The following is a 20,758-nucleotide window of genomic DNA, read 5'->3' on the forward strand; positions in this document are numbered from 1 at the left end:
AGAACTTTGAATAGGAAGGACGAAGGTTCGAGCCCAGCAGTCATTGGGATTTTTTCATCAATAGAAAATGTGTTTTCTTCCTCTAATTAATGCTCTCAATATAATAGATAACGTTCTCGATCAAATTAAAATTCTCTTATTTTTTTTTTGCAATTTAATATTTTTTTAAAAATAATTACTAATAAGGTAATCCTGATAAGGATTTGATGAGGATATCCTGGTAAGGTCCTGATAAGGCAATCCCGATAAGGATCTCATGGATCTTAAGCGTTACATCCATATCAGGATCCTCGTCAGGATACCCTGATCGGGACCTTATTTGAAATAAGGTTAACCCGATAAGGACCTCGTCAGGCCCTTATGAAAAATTCTAGTCGGGATATATCTCTTAGTTACCAGGGCTTTTGTTTCCTAGAGATCTACGAAAATTTATGGAGATTCACGGAACTCGTCGGAGATCTCCAGTGACTTCTGTAGCCCCAATAAGAACCATTGATTTTTATAATTTGTCGATCTGCGCAACTCTAAATAGATCTTCATTGATATTATTGTGAAATCTTCAATGATCTGAGGTCAGTAGAGATCTGTGGAGATCACCACAGATCTACTATCATCGAAGATTTGAGATCATATAGGAGATCTTTAGAGATCATCATAGGTTTAAAACCATTGACGATCTGCGGAAATCATCTGAGGTCTTCTAAAACTATTTCAAATTTTAAACCTAGGTCGATCTACCATAGTCGATTTTCATAGCTCTAAATTAGTTTTTTGCGAGGGTTTCTAAATTTTTCCTAACGTTTAATAAACAGCTGAAATGATTGCAATTTTTGAATATGTGAAAGAAAGTACTATCGACGAATATGAATATTTTGTGTTTGATTAAAAATAATCATTTGTTTTCACGTATACACAACAAAAACCAATAGTATACAAATAACAATTATCGGTTTTTGAAAAATAACGGAAGCTATTAAACGTCAAGTGGTGATTGACAACACTGTACTCTTGCTGCAATATATCGACCGTCAAATTCTCTCTCTCTCATTCTCTTTCTACTCGTTGACGATTAATTCGATTCAATAAACAACCAGAGCTTTCTATTCATTGTTGTTTGGAAAATGCAGTATCTCCAAATACTCCAATTACCCCAGAATATCACTAGTATGTTTGCTCTACAGCTCGTAGTTTACGTAGTACATGGTAGTTGCAGTAGACAGAGGATCAAGTGGACTTGGGATATAGTATAATATTCTAGTCCATGTGCCCACTAACAGCCTGAAACCTGCATAATACTCAAAGCAAAGTAAACTGGCGAGTAGTTGACAGTGAGATTCGAGTTAAAACTCGTAAAGAGCGTTTTCGTGTTTATTCAATCCAGAATAATGAGGTGACTCAAAGTCGCATCTATTCGACCTTAACTCTATGCATCTTCTTCTTCATCTTTTGCTTTTTCTAACCATTCTCGCTCGCATTAATCCATTCCGGTACTTCACAGAGGAAATTTTTATACGCCCCGCTGCGCTTAGCATAAGGGGGTGAGCTCTAGTTCCGCTATAATATATTTTATCGATGCGCTGGTGTGAACCAACTACTAAAGTTAACGCATTACCATAAAACTACACAACGTGTTAGTTTTTAGGATGAGAAAATTTCAATTAACATCACTATATTAAACAGGGTAAGTGTGGGTAGTACTGCGGGTGTGGGTATTACTGCGAATTTTTTCATTATTTTGTAAATATTGTTAAATTTGGTTAGTTTAAAGGAAAATATGGACAGAACATTATGATGTAAAACTTTTTATTTCATTCGCCAACGTTTCGTCAACTTTGTTGACATCTTCAGGGATCAAAAATTAGACGTTTTACATATTAGTCAATGTCAAAGGTATTGAAATGAAAACCCACGTAGTACATAGTTGTTTATAACTGCTCAACAAAACCATAGTAATGACCATAAGAATTTTGTATTTAACTATTAATAATTAATTGTTAAATTAATTATTAATTGATGAAATCTTTCTCAACCAATCTATTCGCTACGTATTAAAAGTTTAATTGCTATTGTTAAATTTATCAAGATATACACTGTACAAAAAGTGGTGTTAAATGAACTCACACCGGTGTAGCGGTGCTGCTAAAGGGTGTTACGTTACCAGTGTACGTGCGGCGAAATCAACTCCGATCGGAGTTTGAGAGTGTGATAATAAGTGCTTGAAGATAGACAAAACAGAAATAAAAATAATAGTAATAATATTTTTGTAAAGTTACGAAATGATCGTTAATTGAGATAGAAAATATATATTGAGATAGAAAATATATATTGAGATAGAAAATATATGAAATAGAAAATATATTAATATTCCATGATACCAGCATCGAAACTTGAAGTTTCAGTGTCTCTACAGCCCGTCGAAACAAGCTAATTTTAAGCTGATGCTGCAAACAACTGCTAGCAAATTCTTAATTCAAAAATACCTTCATACAGCGGGCAGAAACATGCGTGTTTCTTCCCTAAGGAAGCAACACGCATGTTTCTACCTGGTGTCAGATATATTCAATGTTCATTTGCAGCCTTATTACTCTCATTTGTTTACTTGTCTCTTCAGTTTACTCATTTTATTTTTTAAGTGACAGTTTTAATTAACCAAATGAAATTACTAAAAAATGAGTAAAATAGTATATTGTGTGACAAGCGATGAAACAAGACGATTTCAGAATAGGGTGAAGTTGGCTGCCATCACCCGCAGTCTGAAATCGTGTTTTATCCTGAGTCACGTACTATATTTTTCATGATTACCTGCATCGGAACTTCAAGATTCAGTGTCAGCAGCCAGTAAGAAACAAGTTAACTTCAAGCCAATGATGCGGAAAACTGTTAGAGAATGAGAAATATGTGATTTATATTCACTTATTATTAAATAGTAAATAAGACAAAAATATTATTTTCACTCATTGTTTAATAATTGTATTTGGTTAATTAACCCTTTCCCGGTTGACCTTGAGTCCCTACTCTCAATTTTAATCGTACGTCTTTGTCTTAAAGCGAGAGAGCGCTAGCCTGTTGAGAAGAGAAGGGGCAGAAAAAACAGTAGAAGGGGGCGCTGCAGGCACTACTACGATTAAACTGCTACTCACACGATTAAACCGTTACTCACACAGCCTTAACAACGAACTTTGATTAGTGCTACCCCCGTAGAGCTCACACCGATTCATTTCGATTCACACTTTCGGGAAAGGGTTAAAACTGTCACTTAACCCTTTAGAGCCTGACTTTGAAACCCCACTCTTCGGACTGGCGGAACCCGATAGAATTAGAAAGAGCGCAAAGCAAATGTGGCAGGGCCGTATTATAAGAGAAAAAATTTCACCTAAGCGGGAATTAGAAATTATTTTATTTTCAATTTATTAAATAATAAATATCAAAGGACTTAAATTCAAAGTAAGAACAACATTTGGTTTCATTATAAATATAGTTAAGTAGTATTGCAATTACATAGCAATGTAAAAAATTTTCTTAAATTTTTCTAACCTTACTTTCGGAGACTATTTCCTCACGTCAACAATACTAACTACGGCACTGTCGATGAACGCAGCGCGAGATTCAAACGAGTGGAAGGGTACTCACAGGCACACTACTACTCTCACATGTCACTCATACATGCTCACGGGACTCTACGATTCGCGCTCTCCCCACTAGTCTCACACGGAGACGTTTCGAGATCTTTTGACTCTAAAGGGTTAAAAAATTAAATGAGTAAACAGAAGTGGCAAGTAAACAAATAAGAGTAATAAGGCTGCAAATGAACATTAAATATTACTGACACCAGCAGAAACAATTGTGTTACGAATTCGCTAGCAGTTGTTTGCAGCATCGGCTTAAAATTAGCTTCTTTCAACGGGCTGTAGAGACACTGAAACTTCAAGCTTCGATGCTGGTATCATGAAAATAATATTTTTGTCTTATTTACTGTTTAATAAGTGACTGTGAATCACATATTTCTCATTCTCTAACAGTCCTCCGCATCATTGGCTTGAAGTTAACTTGTTTCTTACTGGCTGCTGACACTGAGTCTTGAAGTTTCGATGCAGGTAATCATGAAAAATATAGTATGTGACTCAGGATAAAACACGATATCAGACTGCGGGTGATGTCAGCCAACCTCACCCTAGTCTGAAATCGTCTTGTTTCATTCCTTGTCACACAATATACTATTTTATCTTAATTAACAAAAATTTAGCAATTTTAACAAAAAATTATTATTGTTTTGTAGATCTTGAAACACTTAAGCTCACACGCTCATACTCCGATCGGAGTTAATTACTCCCCAAGTACACTGGTTGAATTACACCCCTAAGTAGCACCACTACATCTATGAATTCATTTTAACACCGCACTACTGTTAAAATAAATCCTTAACACCGGTTTTTTACAATATATATTTTAATAAATTTAGCACTCCGAAATTAAAATTGAATCTATTTTTTTCGACATGTCAGTTGGTCATACATTCAAATATATGTAAGTTCATTTGCACACTATAAGTTATATGCTTTGAATAAATCGAGTCTTTTTTTTTTTTTTTTTTTTTTTCATTTCGTTTATTTTAGAGTACGATTGTGATTTTTCGTCACACTTGATGTAACTGCTTTTCAGCAATAGAAAAAATATCACTTTTGTTTTATGTCGGTAGCAAAGATCACTACGATAGAAAAACTATTTTTTATGTCCTTTACAGTTGCTTGCTCTTTATTTTTATGAGCGGAGCTTAAGTCAAGATTTAAGATGAAATTATCGATTTGACAATTTGCGGGTCATGCTTGTTTGATTTTATAGACATTTATTGTACTTTTTTATAACATGACTATTAGAGTGTCTCAAAAAAATCGACTTTTTTTTTTTTCTTGAAGAACATTGAAAAATCGACAGAGTATCTCTAGACAAAGACCCTGTTAAAATATGAGACCTTAATATTAATATTTAAAGGTGGCGATTCACGATTTTCTATTTTCCATTTAAATAACATGGGAAAAAAAAAATTTTAATTTTGGAATTTTATATCTCGGCGATGGCTTATTGAACAGATAATTTCAGAATATATTTTTGTAGGGAATTGAACGCTCTACAAAAAAAGTCTCTTATCATTTTTTGATAAATCCATCTGTTCAAAATTTATTGGAGCTCGAAGTGAAGTTAGAGTAAATTTCGAGATCTTTTTACTTTTCCGGCGAAACTATCGGACTTATCGTAAAATGTCATGAGATCTTTTTTGTAGACAATTTTATTTCCTACAAATTATCATTGTTAAATTATTTTCAAATTCTGCATTTTTTTCTAGTTATTTCCATTTTAATGCCAAGCTTCTTAAAGAGTAGTGTTCTGATCGATTTTAAGAACTTGGCATTAAAATGGAAACAACTAGAAAACAATGCAGAATTTGAAAATAATTTATCAATGATAATTTGTAAGAAATAAAATTGTCTACAAAAAAGATCTCATGACATTTTATGATAAGTCCGATAGTATCGCCGGAAAAGTAAAAAGATCTCGAAATTTACTCTAACTTGACTTCGAGCTCCAATAACTTTTGAACAGATGGATTTATCAAAAAATGATAAGAGACTTTTTTTGTAGAGCGTTCAATTCCCTACAAAAATATATTCTGAACTTATCTGTTCAATAAGCCATCGCCGAGGTATAAAATTCCAAAATTAAAATTTTTTTTTCCCATGTTATTTAAATGGAAAATAGAAAATCGTGAATCGCCACCTTTAAATATTAATATTAAGGTCTCATATTTTAACAGGGTCTTTGTCTAGAGATACTCTGTCGATTTTTCAATGTTCTTCAAGAAAAAAAAAAAAAGTCGATTTTTTTGAGACACTCTAATGACTATTGTAGAAAATTTCTTTATTTAGAACAATAGTTTTACGATATTTCTTATTCATAGCCTGTACAAATAAAAGTAAAATTTGTCTTTATTCCGCACCTAATTTATTGATTTTTAAATTTTAATGCTGTATCATTTTCAGTGAAACGATAAATTTTCAGTTTTAAAACAAAATTAAAAATATAATTTGTACAAAAAAAAAAAAACAAAAAAAAGAAAAAGGTGGATCGACTGTAACTAGTTTCTTATATTAATAAAGTTTCAAAGGAAATTCATTTCATTGCAGTGTTCTACAAATTTCAATAGATATTCTATTGTACCATGAACGTTTGAAGTGTGCACTTTTGAACTTTCCAAACTTTTTCTAATACCGCTTCAAGTCACTTTGTTACTATTTTATTGTTTCATTGAATAAAAAGTACAATTTTTGATTAAAAAAAAAGCATTATTTATTAGAAATAAAAAAAAAACATGTAGATATCACTACTGTTGTATATATACTGACATATAAATATTATTATATACAAATTCGATTGTAAGTTATAATTTACTTTATAAAGAAAAAACTCAGATAACTTCGTAAAAATCGAATATATATGAACGTAAGTAATAGAATAATTATTCCAACTACACGGAAAGAAAATTATGGGAACTTTTGCTATGTATTATGAAAATAGTTCCCATATTGGTATAGGAATTGTACCCAAAATGTTATAGGGATGGTTCCCATAATATATGGGAACTATTCCCGGAATATTATGGGAAATACTCCTATAATATCATCAGAGATTTTTTTACTAAATAGTGTAAAAATTTCCCTCATGATATGGAGAGATTTAAATGAAGCTTCTTCGACGCTAAATTTGTTTAAAAAAAAAATTTCTTTTAAATTTCAATGTTTTTGCAAAATACGTATTTTGTTTTCAATGTTTGAATTTTTGTTTTTATATTTAATAATATTTCTGTGTATTCTAGAAGTGATTACCACACTTTTCTTTAAATTAATTTTTCATGATAGTACGGGAACCATTCCCATAATATTATAGAAACAGTTCCTATAATAGTATGGGAACTATTCCCCTAATATTATGAGAATGATTTCCATAATGGTATAGGAACTATTCCAATAGCATTATGGGAACCATTCCTATAATATTATGGAAATACTTCCCATACCATTATAGGAACCATTCCTTTAATGTTATGGGAATGGTTTCTATAATTTATGGGACTGATTCCTATTAGGTATAGGGTTCATTCTTATATATTATGGGAATAATTCTCATAATATTATAGGAACAATTCCTATAAATTATAGGAACCATTCCTATAATGTTGTGGGTAGCATTCTCATAGTTATAGGAACTGTTTTTATAATTATGGGAAACATTCCTATAATTATAGGAACTGCTCCCATAATTTATGGTCATAGTTCCTATGTTGGTATAGGAAAAAATTTTATAAAATTATGGCAACCGTTTCCATAATTTTCTTTCCGTGTACAATTAACTACCTGACATAAGCCTGTCCATAATAAGCCTCTTTCACTCAATCAACAGTTACTGAGTCCAAACAATTTTCCCCACTTAACCACTGTTGAGTTTGTACCAGACAGTCCGTTTAATCCTTCGTTAAAATTATCAAAATTATAAACTAAGGATAGGAAAAAATAGCCAAGGTAATGATGAAAATTTGCTATCCATGTTTCGCGGAGAATAATTGAATCAATATTAAGTAAAATATAATTTATTATTCATGATTGACATCATGAATTACATTTAAGCCTTATGTAACAATTGAAAAGTTTGATTGAGCATTGCGTTAATCAATGAAATCGTTATTCCTATTACTGTAATTAATACTGTTATCATTAAAATTTGTAGCATTATAATTATCATCAGTGTAAAAAGATCAGTATTTATTTTAGCACTATAAGCTCTAGAAAAATCAGGATAGCAGCATATGTAACAAAACGTAAATTTACATCTCTATTTTTTTATTCATTATGATACCGATTTATGCTGAAACATTGAGACGCCTCAATATTAATATTTTAAGGTCGCTCGAAAACGTCCGAAAGACAATACTCGGAAACTTTTAAAACTCTTGATTGACGTTTCGGCATTTTAATTCTGGGCTGAAGTTATCAGCCTATTTATAATTTCACAGATCTCGTTACTACGAGAGAACAAAAATTTAGAAACCAAAACTTTTAATTTCAATCATTTTTGGAATTTTTAAAATTCTTAAGCGACCCTTTGACAATTCTTTATCGAGCCGATTTAAAAAAAAAAGCTCTCGAGTCATGTTCAACCAACAAATTTTTATAGGAGACTCGAAAAAAAAGTAGTCAGTTTTTTTACTTACCCTAGTGTGCACATATAAATCATCTTAACTGTTTTTCTCGACTAATTCAATAACATGCCTTATTATACACTTAACAGGTTTAATTATAATTATTTTCCATTCAAAAAAAAAGTAAATATCGTAGTTTCATTTCGTGTTAATTTAAATTTGCCACAAGTGTTGGGTACATAATATTAGATTTATGAGTATTAAAGAAAGAGGTTATACAGCGAGTATGCGAAGTTAATTATTCAGTTTAATGAAAAGAGGTTAAGTTGGAAATTTAAGCACTTAGTTAGGATCAATTTAAAATTAAAGATAAATAGATTATTAAATATTTTAAATTAGCCAAGACTGAAAAGTGTTTCATAAGCTGGTTAATTAAAAGATTAAAAAAAAAAAAAACAATATTATATAAGAGAAAAATCCTATACTCAATCTAATAAAATTTATGGATCATTGTAAACATATATTATTATGAATTTATATATTTCGTTTACTTAATAAATATATATTTTGTTCACTGTCACGATTCTGCACTTACTAATTAAAAATTCTCTGTGAGTACAGTAATAACTTCCAGTCTTTTAAAATACGCAATAATACACAAACGGCATTCATTATTACACTCTGAAAACAAAATGTGCGTTAGTTTCATTTGAAAGCATTGTAATAACTCTTTACACTCTTTAAAGTGTTTCAATTTTATATAGGCTCTTACGGAAGAATTAACACACGAAGTTGGTAAAAAGTTACTACAATGCTCTTAGATAGGAATTATACACGGTTGCTTTTTACACTACTATTGCCTTGTATCCTATGAAAGCACTGCTTTATAGTTTGAAATAAAAAAATTTTAATTAGATATTAAAAATATTCCTATTTAAACAGTCATACATTTTTTATTGCAGAAATACTTACATTTAATTTATTGTTCATTATCCCTGATTGAATGGAACGATTTAATGATGAATTAATATTCATCAATGATGAATGATGAATGTAATAATAACAACGTAATGAAAATCTATATAGTATACGAAGAGAAATGTATGGTAACCGTTCCTAGTACGTTTATGAAATATCATCCCATACCGTTATGATAATGATTACTTGGAATTATGGGATATAGGCCCATACTTTCTGGAAAAAGTTCCCATAAGTATGGAAACAATTCCCATCATTATGGTAATAGTTCCCTTATCGCATGTGAAAGAATTATGATTATCATTACTATAATATCCTAGTAATCGTTACCATAATATTATGGTAACCGTTACCATAACATTATGGTAATGATTCCTATAATATTATGGTAACCGTTACTATAATATTATAGTAATGGTTCCTATAATATATGGTAACCATTACCATAACATTATGGTAATGGTTCCTATAATATATGGTAACCATTACCATAATATATGGTAACCATTACCATAATATATGGTAACCATTACCATAATATATAGTAACCATTACCATAACATTATGGTAATGGTTCCTATAATATATGGTAACCATTACCATAACATTATGGTAATGGTTCCTATAATATATGGTAACCATTACCATAATATATGGTAACCATTACCATAATATATGGTAACCATTACCATAATATATGGTAACCATTACCATAATATATAGTAACCATTACCATAACATTATGGTAATGGTTCCTATAATATATGGTAACCATTACCATAATATATGGTAACCATTACCATAATATATGGTAACCATTACCATAACATTATGGTAATGGTTCCTATAATATATGGTAACCATTACCATAACATTATGGTAATGGTTCCTATAATATATGGTAACCATTACCATAATATATGGTAAGCATTACCATAATATATGGTAACCATTACCATAATATATGGTAACCATTACCATAATATATAGTAACCATTACCATAACATTATGGTAATGGTTCCTATAATATATGGTAACCATTACCATAACATTATGGTAATGGTTCCTATAATATATGGTAACCATTACCATAACATTATGGTAATGGTTCCTATAATATATGGTAACCATTACCATAATATATGGTAACCATTACCATAACATTATGGTAATGGTTCCTATAATATATGGTAACCATTACCATAATATATGGTAACCATTACCATAATATATGGTAACCATTACCATAATATATGGTAACCATTACCATAATATATGGTAACCATTACCATAATATATGGTAACCATTACCATAATATATGGTAACCATTACCATAACATTATGGTAATGGTTCCTATAATCTATGGTAACCATTACCATAACATTATGGTAATGGTTCCTATAATATATGGTAACCATTACCATAATATATAGTAACCATTGCCATAATATTATAGGAACCATTACTATAACATTATGGTAACCATTACTATAACATGATGGTCACAGTTTTCTCATCGCATGTGAAAGAATTATGATAATGATTAACATAATATTATGGTAATCTTTCCCATTATACCATGGTAAACGTTACTATAATATTATGGTAATGGTTACCATTCATTATGATAATCGTTCCCACAATATTATAGTAATTGTTACCATAATACTATGGTAACCATTACCATAATATATGGTGACCATTACCATAATATTATGGTAACGATTACTATAATATTATAGTAATGATAACTATAATATATATGAGTGCCGTTCCTATAATCAACATTTCAAAAGAACCGGTTGACATCCATTATGGGAACCATTCCCATAGTATACTGTAATTGTTACCATAAATTTCTCTCCGTGTAGCGAAATTGAATCATTTCGAATTGTTTTGAATCGTTTCTAATCGTTTTGAATCGTTTCTGTTTATAAGGGATGCTTAGATAAATTTAAAATTGAAATCTATTGTCAAGGGTCTTATAACGCGACGCAGAAAATTTCGCCATAATATTCAGAATATCCATGGTTATTAACGAATTTTCTGCGGAGGCAGGGATGCCAGATTTGGCTACTTATTGTAAATTGGGCTATTTTCTCTATGCTTTCACTACTTAATTAGAATTTGGGCTACAAGTCGCAATTTAGGCGATTTTTAAAGTTACAGTATTGAAAACTTAATCATTAAATTTTAATTATTATTGTAATTTTTGTTTGCCAATTACTTAAATCAAACTTCATTTCGATTCAATATGTACACCTTAAAAAAAAGGTCCCTTATAAATATTGTTAAAGTTACAATAATTATACGATTCATGGGTATTGCAAAGAAAACGCAATTTTTACCACAATGTGATGATAATAATAGCTATAATATCATTAGTGAGTAAAAAAAAAATAAAAAATTCTAGTTTTTCGTTTCACACTACTTTGTGATAAAAAGAAAATAAACGAAGGACAATTAGTACTATTATTAAAGATAATGGAAGAGCTCTCAATGCTTTGTGCCAAACCGGAAGAGCGTTAAAGCAACCACAAACCGTTGTGGGATTACCACAAACCCAAGACAAATATGAGCCAAAACCTTAAAGCCAAATTTTATCTAGTAAACTCGATTGTACTCTTACTCACTCAACATTGCATTCTTTTATTTTATTTTCAAAATTTATAAGCTTAGCCACATGTACATTGAATAATATATAAGAGGAATAGGAAAACATGTTGCAAAGAACGAAAGATTTTCAAAAGAGATACAATATAGTGTGGAAATGTAAAGGGTTGATATAGCGGACGTAGAAAACTTTAGATTTCCGGATGTAAGTAAGATTAAGCATCCTCGGGTGCGATATATGCCAAGCTTAGTGGTTCAACTGAAATTTATACAACACATCCACAAAACCCAACGTTGTTGTTCTTTTTACAGTTTGCCAACTTTCTCTGAGAACTACCCCTACACCTATTAAATCCGTATCCAACTCTACTACTGAACGCTATACGCATGAGCATCGTTTTTTTTCCAACAATATTTATTAGCTGTTCACATTCGTGTATTTCCTCTTTATTTTTATTTTTTTTTTTTTTTTTAATGATAAAAAGAAAAAAAGTACATACGAATACTCTCGAATTATTTATCAACTAATGGTATCTCTGAGTTCATTTTAGCCAATGCATAATTAAAAGCACGTTTAATGTGCAAAAAGTCATATCGTGCTCATCGTTATAATGCGAGGTACTCTAACTTTTTTGTCGCTGTTTTGTGTTACCGTTTCTAACCTCAATTTCATGGTAAATACGTTTTTACTATTATTTTTATTTTTTTTTTCTTAATAAATATATTGATTTTAAATAATTCCGTAGACATTTTTTTTACATTTAATTGTTCTCTATATGACGTAGATCTTTTCTATACGAAAAATTTCCCTTGCGTTCCCAAAACCAGGCTTATGACGAGTAATTGACTGTAATTAATCTACGTAGACTTCATATGTTTATGAAAGTCGATCAATAGATCATTTTTTAAGTCAACATAGGATTCAAAAATTACTATACGCAGATAGAGTAGATCTATACCTTGATAAAGATAGATCTGATACTGAACACAATGAATCGATAGACTCAGATCTGAACTATTTCTCTTTGTGATGTTGTTTCATTATATTTTTAAATGTACTATTCCCGAAACTACCTCTTTCATGTTCACGCAGATAGAATCTCACAAATCAATGAACCGACTTTGATAAATAACGATTCTTTTTACCAAAAAAGAAAGTGGCTGATCTCCATGGATAAGCGCTGATCTAAATAGTTGATAAATGTGAATTCACTTCAATTGCAGGGCTGCTTTGCTTACACCAAAGCTAGAGGTTCTGCGAATGTTTATGAGCCTCTGCCGCCACCAATGCTCGGCCGATACAGGTGTTCTTCTTTGATAAGAAGCCCCACCCGCTAGCCTCGTCATAGAGGCAGCAGAGCCCTGCAGATTCGATCGAGTTTTTCTGTTCCGCTACCATTTTATAATGAAGTCGGCGCCACTTCAATTCGCTCGAAAAATTGTCGGTATTCCACCACCAAGGAACTGCCAGTGTAATGTACGGTATCAGGCGTCTTGATCCTCCGACAAAATATCCCTGACAAAATATCCCCGACAAAATATTCCAAAAAAAAATATCCCTGGACAAAATGTCCCCGACAAAATATCCCTATGACAAAAAAACCCCGACAAGTTATCCTTCGAATTCGTTATAGTTTTCGAAAATTTAAATAAAAAAAAAATGATTCAAGGGCACAACACGGTAACAAGCGTATATGTTGGTCTAATGTCGAATAAACCCTGCTTAAAAAATCCGATAGATTCTTATAGCTGTATGTATAAGGCCCTATACTTAACTATAGCACTTCTCATAGAACTCATTCAATCTTCTAAAATCACTATGGGAATTTATGAGAATCTATCGGATTCTATGAGATTTTCTAAACAGGGAACACACAAAAACCATGATAAAAGGGCGCAACACTATTACCCGCGTTTGCGTTGGCCTATTACCGAGCAAACATACACAAAAACCATGATTATACCTTGATTGAAATACTTGGTTTAGACTAGGACACATTGACAAAGATACAAAAAATTTTCTAATCACACACAACGGTACTTTACCAAGAGCATATGCATTACCTAAAATTCATAAACCCAACATGCCTTTTCGAATTATCATTTCATTAGTAAACTCTCCGATATACAATCTAAACAAATGGTACACCAACATTTTAAGTCAAACAAGAAAAAAACAACCTTCAGATGTTAAAAATAGTTTTGAATTTAAGAAAGAAATAGACAAACTTAACAACATTCCTTCAGATTACATTCTAATATCCCTAGACGTAGTCTCATTATTTACAAACTTACCATTTAAACTAGTTAAAGCAATTTTAAGAAAAAACTGAGATAGAATATCAAAACATACTAAATTACCGAAAACACATTTTTTTAAAGGTTATATTTAGATATGTGTTTAGACAATTCTTACTTTACATTTCAAAATACTATTTGCAAACAAAAATTTTTTTTTTTTTCTTTCAAAATTTGGTGGTTTATCGTTTTATTCAAAAACTCCGGCTATTTAGGATTAATTGTCGGAAATTTTTTGTCGTGGGGATATTTTGTCCGGGGATATTTTGTCTGGGGATATTTTGTCGGGGAATCAAGAATCATGGAACCGTAATGTACATAAATAGTATTGTGAAAATTAAATTCATTGGTGCATGCCGGAATCGAACCTGGTCCAACGCTTTGGTAAGCAAGTACCTTGTTCAATGGCTATTGACAGCCCCTTGATAGTGATTATACTTTCATTAAATTTGTCCTAAAAATATCCTATCATACTTTTAAAAAGTTAATTTCAATTTACACGGTAAATTAAAGTGTATTATTGGCTAATAAATAATAAACTATGAGCCAATAGAATTATTTCAAAATTGAGAATGATTGAGCGACTTGTCAAAATATTTCGCTACTTTTGATCATAGATGGGGTGAATCAGACAAAAATTTTTTGGCAACCCTGTTCAATTTTCTGATCCACGCAAATCTGAACTATTTCTCTTCGCTCATGTAATTAATTTGGGTCATTCAACTTTTCAGTCATTCGAATAAATGCAACTGTCATTTCGTCCCCACTGATCGCACGCATTTTTTGGACAAGAATATAAAAATTGTCGTATACTTCTCAGACATTCTGAGTAAAAAAATGAAGGATAAATTTGTCTAACGTAAAAAAAAATAATTGTAGGGAGAAACTAAAAGAAACTCAATAAAATATTCAACGCCGCTTCTTCCAACTTCTTTCTCTACACTCTCTCATTGTTTATTATTAGCTAAATTATTATTGTTATTATCGTCATTATTATTTTATTATTATTTAAGAGGATCCGGTTTATCTTTTACATTACCCGAGACTTAGTCTCGTACATTGAACGTGCTTCTAAGGATTTTTTTTTATTTTTCCCATGACTATAGGCAATTCGCCGCATTAACAGCTCCTGGGGGGTAGTTACGTTTTATTTTTTTATTTTTTTATTCTCATGTGCTTTAAAACCCATTTCATAATTTAGCGGAGTTTCTTTTAACTTTGTAAATGATAAAAGCTTCTTTTTTATTTAATAATTAATTTGGTTTAATGATTATTATCATTGCTATTTTTATGTTACAGGACTTTGTTACCGGTTTGAGTATACTTTCACGTGGATCAATGGATGAAAAGCTTCGCTGGACATTCTCGCTTTATGACATAAATGGAGATGGCTGTATAACACGAGATGAAATGACAGATATCGTGACTGCGGTCTACGAATTGATGGGAAAATTTTCTGACCCGAATATGGATACTGACGGCGTACGTGAACGAGTCGATAGGATATTTCAGGTAACTTTTTAATATTGATACTCTCGGAAAATTTGTTTAAATAGAACTCACTGAGGATTTTGACTAAAATATTAAATATACAGAGGGAAAATTGTTAAGATATATTTGTGACAGGTTGATCGCCGCCCCGGGTCGAAATATTAAATCTGTTTCAAAATAAATAATGAATTCAAATATTTTTTAAATAATTTAGGTTTGTAAATCGTATTTATTTTATATAAGAATTTCATCGGTTTTTGTCGGTACTCTTCCCTATCCAGGCCAATATCAAACTTGTCTTTGTATTATATTTAGTCTGTTTTAATTCCTTTTAGATTAAAAACAGACTTTTTTGTGACAATTATTAGTTTGTGTTCGTTTGTTTTTAGGACAAAAACGGACTTTTTTTCCTATAATTTTTAGTCTACTTTTCATCGCCTTCAGATCAGAACCAGGGCTTTTGACAATTATAAATAATAATAATAATAATATAGATGCATAAATTTATTTTAATTTTCTTGATATTTGAAACGTACTGCGCTTTTGTAATAAGTTGTCACAAGAATTTTGATGGTTTCTAATGCCAAAATATTTTTCGATTTTATCCAGTAGGGGAGCCTGGGGTACGGAGGCCCCCCTCAAAGATTAGGTAAAAAAATTTTTTTTCATTTTCCGCCAAATAATGACCTCTACGATGTTTTTATCATATTTTAGGCCAATATGTGACATATGAGGTAAAATGGACCACTCAAAAAAATTATTTTTTTTTCATTTTTCGTCAAGTTATGACCTTCATAATGTTTTTATTATATTTTAGGTGAATACGTGATATGTAAGGCAAAATGGACCACTCGAAAAAAACATTGTAACGAAAAAATTATTTTTATTTTTATTTTCCGTCAAGTTAATTTATTCGTTACACGGAAAGAAAATTATGGCAGCGGTTCCCATAATTTTGTGAAATTTTTTCCTATACCATCATAGGAATTACGACCATAAATTATGGGAGCGGTTCCCATAATTATAGGAATGTTTCCCATAATTATAGGAATAGTCCCTATAATTATGGGAATGATACCCATAACACTATAGGAATGATTCCTATAATGATAGGAATGGTTCCTATAATTTATAGGAATACTTCCTATAATATTATAGGAATCATTCCTATAATTTATGGGAATGGTTCCTATAATATTATGGGAACCATTCCCATAATGGTATAGGAACCATTCCCATAATATTATGGGAATGGTTCCTATAATAGTATGTGAACTATTCCCATAATATTATGGGAATGATTCCCATAATGCAATTCGAATGGTTCGTATACCATTATGGGAATAGTTCCCATACTATTATAGGAACCATTCCTATAATATTATGGGAATGGTTCCCATATTATCATAAAAAAAATATTTTAAAGAAGTGTGGTAATCACCTTTACAATACACAGAAATATTATTAAACATAAAAACAAAAATTCAAACATTGAAAAAAAAAATCGTATTTGGCAAAAAAACATTAAAATTTTTAACAAGAATTTTTTGACAGCACAAAACATTCAAGAAAATTCAAATTTTGGGAAATTTCTACACTATTGTGCAAAAAAAAAATTTTATGATATTATAGGGATGGTTCCCATAACATTATGGGAATAGTTCCCATAATATTATAGGAATAGTTCCTATACCAATATGGGAACCATTCCCATAATAGTATGGGAATGATTCCCATACCATTATGGGAATGGTTCTTATAATATAATGGGAACCATTCCCATAATGGTATAAGAACCATTCCCATATCATTATGGGAACCATTCCCATAATGGTATGGGAATTATTCTCATACTATTATGGGAATGCTTCCCATAATATATAGGAACCATCCCTATAGTAGTATAGGTACTCTTCCCATACCATTATGGGAACCATTCCCATAATGCATAGCAAAACTTCCCATAATTTTCTTTCCGTGTAGAACTTTTTTTTTGAGTGGTCCATTTTCCCCTGCATATCACATATTGGCCTAAAATATAATAAAAACATTATAAAGGTCATAACTTGACGGAAAATAAAAAAAAAATCATTTTTTCGTTACAATTCTTTTTTTCGAGTGGTCGATTTTACATATATCACATATTCACCTAAAATATGATAAAACATTGCAGAGGTCATAACTTTACAGGAAATAAAAAAAATTTTTTTTTATAATTTTTTGGGTAGGGGGCATTCGTGCCCCAGAAAAAAATTTTTTTATTTCGATTTTTTGCAAAATTTCGACTGATTCTTCCGAAACAGACGGAAAATAAACGAGTTTGATGGTTAAAAGCCACAAAAAGGAAAAACCGGCTTAAGGGGGTCTTCGTGCCCCAGGCTCCCCTAATTAAGAAAATTTTTTTGATATTTTAAAAGTTATTTTATTACTTTTAATCAATATTATGGATATTTAGTCAAGACAACTAAAAAAATCTGGGCAACAGTTGGCCCTGCGGTCCAGCCCCAAAACTTCCCGCTGTTTCCGAGCTCCTTGAGCTATTATTGTTATTTTTTAAATTTGTAAAAAGTCCGGTTCTTGATCTGAAGGTGATTGAAAGTATACTAAAAATCATAGTAAAAACAAAGTCTGTTTTTGTCCTCAATACGATTAAAAACAGACTAAATATAATACGAAAACAAGTCTAATATTGGTCGGGATCCGGAATAATACGGACTCAAACCGATTAAATTTCCATATAAAATAAATACGATTTAAAAACCTAAATGAATTTTTTAAAAATTGAATTCATTATTCATTTTGAAACAGATGTAATTTTTCAACCCGGCCTGGGTCAAAAAATTAGATCTGTTTTAAAATAAATGATAAATTCAAATATTTTTCCTTTAATTCAAGTTTATAAATCGTAATTATTTTATATAAGAATTTAATCTGTTTTTGCCCGTACTATTCCTTATCCAGGCTAATATCAGACTTATTTTCGTATGATATTTAGTCTGTTTTGAATCGCGTTTAGACTAAAAACAGACTTTTTTATTATAATTATTGGTCTGTGTTCAATTGTTTTTAAGGACAAATACAGGACTTTTTATAAATATAAATAATAATAATAATAATAATAATCTAGATTTATTAATTTATTTTAATTTTCTTGGTATTTAAAACATGCTAATGCGCTTCCATAATAAGATGTCACACAGAGAAAATGTTGGCTCGAAACCTACCAATTTTTACAATGCTGTCAACTAAACTTGAAACAGGGAGTAAAGCATCCAAAAAATTATCGCGCTCTTACAAAAAATGATTATACCGTATCACATTACTTATTACGCGCGAGAAACTTATCGATGAGCTTTAATATCAATTACTTCCATACATTATAATAATTTTGATGCAGCATAATAATTTTTCATAAGAGTATAGTAATTTTTTGGATACTTTACTTTCTGTTTCAAGTTTGGTCGACAGCATAATAAAAATTGGTAGATTTCGAGCCAACATTTTTCGCCGTAGCACAAAAATTTTGATGTTTTCTTATGCCAAAATATTTTCAATTTTATCCAGTGAATAAGAGAAAATTCTTGACATTTTAAGAGTTGTTTTATCACTTTTATTCAATGATATAAATATTCAATGAAGACAACTAAAAAATTAAGCTGTCAAATTTTCATTAACTGCCGACATTTTTAAACAAAAGATAGTAAATAAAACATAATCAATTCTGCAACTTAATATTTTTTCATAAATATTGCCTATAAATACAAATTTTATAAGTCCATGATTTAATCTTGTTTTGTCCTTGTAAATTTTCAGAACTAAAATTTTTTAAAGTTCACGAATTAATCTAATTTAGTCTGCTCGTAATGCGTTTGTTTTTTAAAGTAGCAGGTCGAAAACAGCTTAAAATTTTCATAAAAGATCAAAATCAGATCAAATAGTCCAATCAGACTAAAATCAGGTCAAATTTTTCAGTCCGGGTAGATCAAAAACAGATTAAAATTTTTATCGAAGTTCAATAACAGACCAAGTAGTCTAAATACAGTCCAGTTAGACTAAAATCAGATCAAATTTTTCGACCCGGGGGGTTACTTTTCAAAACAACAGGTTAAAAACAGTGTAAAATATTTATAAAAGATCAAAGACAGATCAACTAGTTCAAATATAGACTAACTATTCTAAATGCAGTGTAGTCAGATTCAAGCCAGATCAAATTTATCGTCCTGAAGAGTTCCTCGACATGGATAAAATATTCCAGTAAAATTCACGAAGTTGACATCTTAACTGTGGACTATACTTTTATTAACGTCAATTTCCAAATGTTTGATTTCGAAAAGTCAATATGTAGGTTACATGTTTTACTACTCAGCATTGTAACTTTATCAAAGGATTTTTTGATTCAAAATCATTTTTTTTGCTCATGCGGAATAAGTACTATTTGAGTTCCTGTTCTTTTGGGCGGTAAATGGATGTTTAGCTATTTAATTATTACCACACGACTAAGGCGTATTTCAAATATTCATTTGCGTGCAACCAGGAAACTTGGTGTTCTCAAATTATGCTTGGCGCACGCAAATTGACAATAAAAACCACTAATTATAGACATAAAGACATAGAGCTCGTTGAGCTCGAAAACATTATTGTGGATACATTTTCGAGCTCTTCGAGCTCGAAAATACTTTTGTATGCCATTGTTTTCTGAAAAAACATTTTTTAGCATTTCTATCTCCCACGATATCTCGCGAACGAATTAACCGATTTTGATGGTTGAGGTGGCAATCGACGCGTTTTATTAAGTTCTAGAGCTGATTGGATTTTAAAATCGAATGATTCAATTTTTCTGTAGATATCTGAAAAAAACGTTTTTCACTATTTTTTTAGTCAACGATATCTCGTAAACGAATTGACCGATTAAGACGGTTGAGGTGGCAATCGACGTGTTTTATTGAGGTTTTGAGCTGATAAAATTTTGGGAATGATTGGTTTTGTCGTTTCGACGATATTTGCAAAAAACCGTTTCCTACTGTTTCTTTCGTCGACGATATCTTTTGAACGGATTATCTGATTGAGACGTTCTTGGTGGCAATCGAAAGTTTTTATTGAGTTCTAGAGCTGATTAGATTTTGGAATTGATCGATCCAACAGTTTTCACAATATCCAAAAAAAACGAAAAAAAAAATTTTTTTTTTT

The 20,758-nt window shown here is 30.8% G+C and overlaps 1 protein-coding gene across 1 annotated transcript in view; it reads left to right on the forward strand.

Annotated features, from left to right (window-relative positions):
- Positions 1 to 20,758, forward strand: part of LOC130674217 (uncharacterized) — a 161,749-nt gene that overhangs the window by 80,645 nt on the left and 60,346 nt on the right. Inside the window, exon 6 of the mRNA XM_057479486.1 lies at positions 15,380 to 15,592. Within this exon, the coding sequence (XP_057335469.1) occupies positions 15,380 to 15,592 (213 nt within the window). The remainder of the gene's footprint in view (positions 1 to 15,379; positions 15,593 to 20,758) is intronic.

Source organism: Microplitis mediator, chromosome 9 (genome assembly GCF_029852145.1).
Source record: "Microplitis mediator isolate UGA2020A chromosome 9, iyMicMedi2.1, whole genome shotgun sequence".
NCBI lineage: Eukaryota > Metazoa > Arthropoda > Insecta > Hymenoptera > Braconidae > Microplitis > Microplitis mediator.